The sequence below is a fragment of the Gossypium arboreum genome, chromosome 12, assembly GCF_025698485.1.
Source record: "Gossypium arboreum isolate Shixiya-1 chromosome 12, ASM2569848v2, whole genome shotgun sequence".
In the NCBI taxonomy this organism is placed as follows: domain Eukaryota; kingdom Viridiplantae; phylum Streptophyta; class Magnoliopsida; order Malvales; family Malvaceae; genus Gossypium; species Gossypium arboreum.
This window is the reverse complement of record NC_069081.1, coordinates 2,586,108-2,588,577: the sequence shown is the minus strand read 5'-3', so window position 1 is coordinate 2,588,577 and position 2,470 is coordinate 2,586,108. Positions and strand designations below refer to the sequence as shown.

Genomic DNA, 2,470 nt, shown 5'->3' with positions numbered 1-2,470 from the left:
ATGGTGTACATCTTGAGGACCACATTAATTTGCTTAATATATATATTACTTATTTATTTTTAGATTTGTAGAATTGTAGGACAAATATTAATATTGGAATTTCACCAATAATCGGATCTGATTAGATGAAGAAGCTATAAATATCAGTTTTGATGTGTGGGGATAGCCTCCACTCGTCCATGGCACTTTATTAAGGAGAAAGTTTAGTGAATGTAAACCAGGATGTTAAAAGTTGCTTGCAAAAGACAAAACAGTATGGTGAACTCTCTACATAAACCCTTTGAAGAATAACTCTTAGCAACCAGCAAATGACTATTCACACAGTCAATTAAATATCACAGAAATGATAAAATTTTCTCCGATAGATAATTCAATATTTGCTTAAGAAGCATGGAACCCAACCCAAAAACAAAGGGATAATGGGAGTAGATTAAATAGAAAGGGATGAGGGGATTGAGAAATGAGAGTATATTAATGGTGAAGGGGATGGGTGTCCGAGTAATGAAAATGGATGTGTGCCCAGTTTTTCTGAAGAGGGTACATACAGTGCCTTGCTGTCTAGCATGTGAAGGGGCTTCCTCTCTTTCTTTTTTACTTACATGCACCCACTAGAACCCACCCAACTGGCACTTTTGATTCATTCACATCAATGGCTGAATGGGGAGGATGAAGACAAAACTAGTCTAGGATTTGAGTCTGATTCTCTTAATTGCTCTTGTTTTTTCACTCCCCTTACCTTCTATCCTACTTTATCTAACACCCTTATATAGGGCACACATATAACCTCAGCATCTCTGAGTTACACTTACCATCCTTTTTATAGTTTTTCTTCTTTCTTCTTTTCCTTCATAGAAAGAACCCCATCGATTGAGGGGAAACAGCATTGAGGGCCTTTGTTTTGATTAATTAGCAAGAGAGAGAGAGAGAGAGAGAGAGAGAGAAAGAAAATGAATGTTTTGGCCTCTGAGTGTAGTAGTGGGTGTGAATCTGGTTGGACTAGTTACTTAGAACAGTCTTTTCTTTCTGGTAATCTTTCTCATAAATCAAGTGGTTTTTGTGATGAACGTGGCAAGTATAAAGGTAAAGAAGAGGTTGTTGATGAAGAAGAAGACCTTTCCATGGTTTCTGATGCATCTTCTGGGCCTCCACACTTGAATGTAGATAATGGTTATTTCAATGATGATAATCATTATCAATATACTTTACCTAAAGGTGCTACACTGAATAAAAATGGTGGTACTAAAAGACATAGGAAGAAAGAGCATCAAAGACAAAGGGAAGTTCATCAAGAATTGCCTTCGTTACTTGATGATACTGCCAGCTCTCCTCTCATCAAGGTAATATAAGTTTGTTTGACATCTTCTCTAAATCACCCTCTTTTTTTAGTAATGGTGTTAACTATGACAATAATTTTCTAGAACAATTTTGCTCACACCAATAATCATGCTTCAGTGGAGGAAAGTGTCCTCCATTATCCCCAGGGGTTCTCTGCAACACACTTTCAGGTAGTTCCACCAAATTTTAACTTATATTTCCCAGTTTTTTTTTTATTGAAAATTTGTTGATAACCATTGAATTATTACAGGGAGGACCCGCATTCCAACACCACTTTGGATTTTTGCAGTCTTCTCCAACTGGAAACTACCTACAACAAGGTCACCGGTTAAGTGACGAATATCTACTGATTCCTTTTTTGGGCTATATTTTCTAACATTGCACACCATTGTTTTTTTAAACTATGAACTCATTGTAAAGTTTCAAAACGGACAGGTGGTTTTATGGAAATTAGAGAATGGAGGAGTAGTGGAGAGATGAGATAAAGGTGATTTAACTTTTTTAAGTTTCTGTATATCAGCCTGCTCTTGCTAGCTTCAACAATGGAGTTTGTGGCCCTAGAAAGAAATGGAAGAAGAAGTTGGCAAAGTATAAAAAGAATCAGTTCTCAAAGGGGATGATCATTAGCTTGTTCCTTTCATTTTTCTTTTCATTTCTTGTCCAAATGCAACGATAAAGAGCAAAAAGAAATGCAAATAAACTTTCTTGTTTTTTTTTTTTTTCCTGTCAAGGAAGAACAAAATTTATGTTCAGTCTTTGTTTCTTGAATGGAGCCCCATGCTCTCTTTATAGCTCAACTTGCAGACCAGTTCATAACTCAAATTCAACTTAAAAAAAAACAACACTCTAATATGAACAAAATTATCTGTCAATTCATCAAATAAGATGCTATACTTTCCCCCACATTACACTGACTTCACTAATGGTGATCAGAATTTATACATACAGAAACGTATAAATTGGCATATATTCAGATACGGGTTTTCCCACCGCAATGGGAGTTTAAGCTTTATCACATGCTTTATTATGCCTCCTAATCTTTTGACATTCCTCTCATATCTGTCTCCATCACCTCTTTTGTCAAAATCCCATGCTTCGTTTTGTAATAAACTACTTCTCATCCACAATTTCAAAG

At 35.8% G+C, this 2,470-nt stretch overlaps 1 protein-coding gene across 6 annotated transcripts; it reads left to right on the top strand.

Moving 5' to 3' along the window:
• Nucleotides 1-215: 215 nt before the first annotated feature.
• On the top strand, nt 216-2,077 carry LOC108478417 (protein SOB FIVE-LIKE 5-like). Of its 6 annotated transcripts, none has more exons than XM_053023338.1 (4): nt 216-1,337; nt 1,453-1,505; nt 1,586-1,662; nt 1,856-2,077. In XM_053023338.1, exons 1-4 carry the CDS (start codon nt 948-950, stop codon nt 1,867-1,869), a joined length of 534 nt encoding a protein of 177 aa, XP_052879298.1. In that variant the 5' UTR covers nt 216-947; the 3' UTR covers nt 1,870-2,077. The 6 variants fall into 6 exon arrangements, with proteins under 6 accessions (XP_052879298.1, XP_052879297.1, XP_052879296.1 ...); XM_053023337.1 differs by having other exon boundaries at nt 218-1,337; nt 1,586-1,655; nt 1,771-2,077; XM_053023336.1 differs by having other exon boundaries at nt 223-1,337; nt 1,771-2,077.
• Nucleotides 2,078-2,470: the final 393 nt, after the last annotated feature.

What these genes read in the sequence shown, in the direction of transcription:
- LOC108478417 (XM_053023335.1), top strand. Translation starts at nt 948, where the DNA reads ATGAATGTTTTGGCCTCTGAGTGTAGTAGTGGGTGTGAATCTGGTTGG. An exon ending in CCAGCTCTCCTCTCATCAAG is followed by an intron (nt 1,338 to 1,418) that starts GTAATATAAGTT and finishes ATAATTTTCTAG; the next exon opens with AACAATTTTGCTCACACCAA. An exon ending in TCTCTGCAACACACTTTCAG is followed by an intron (nt 1,506 to 1,585) that starts GTAGTTCCACCA and finishes GAATTATTACAG; the next exon opens with GGAGGACCCGCATTCCAACA.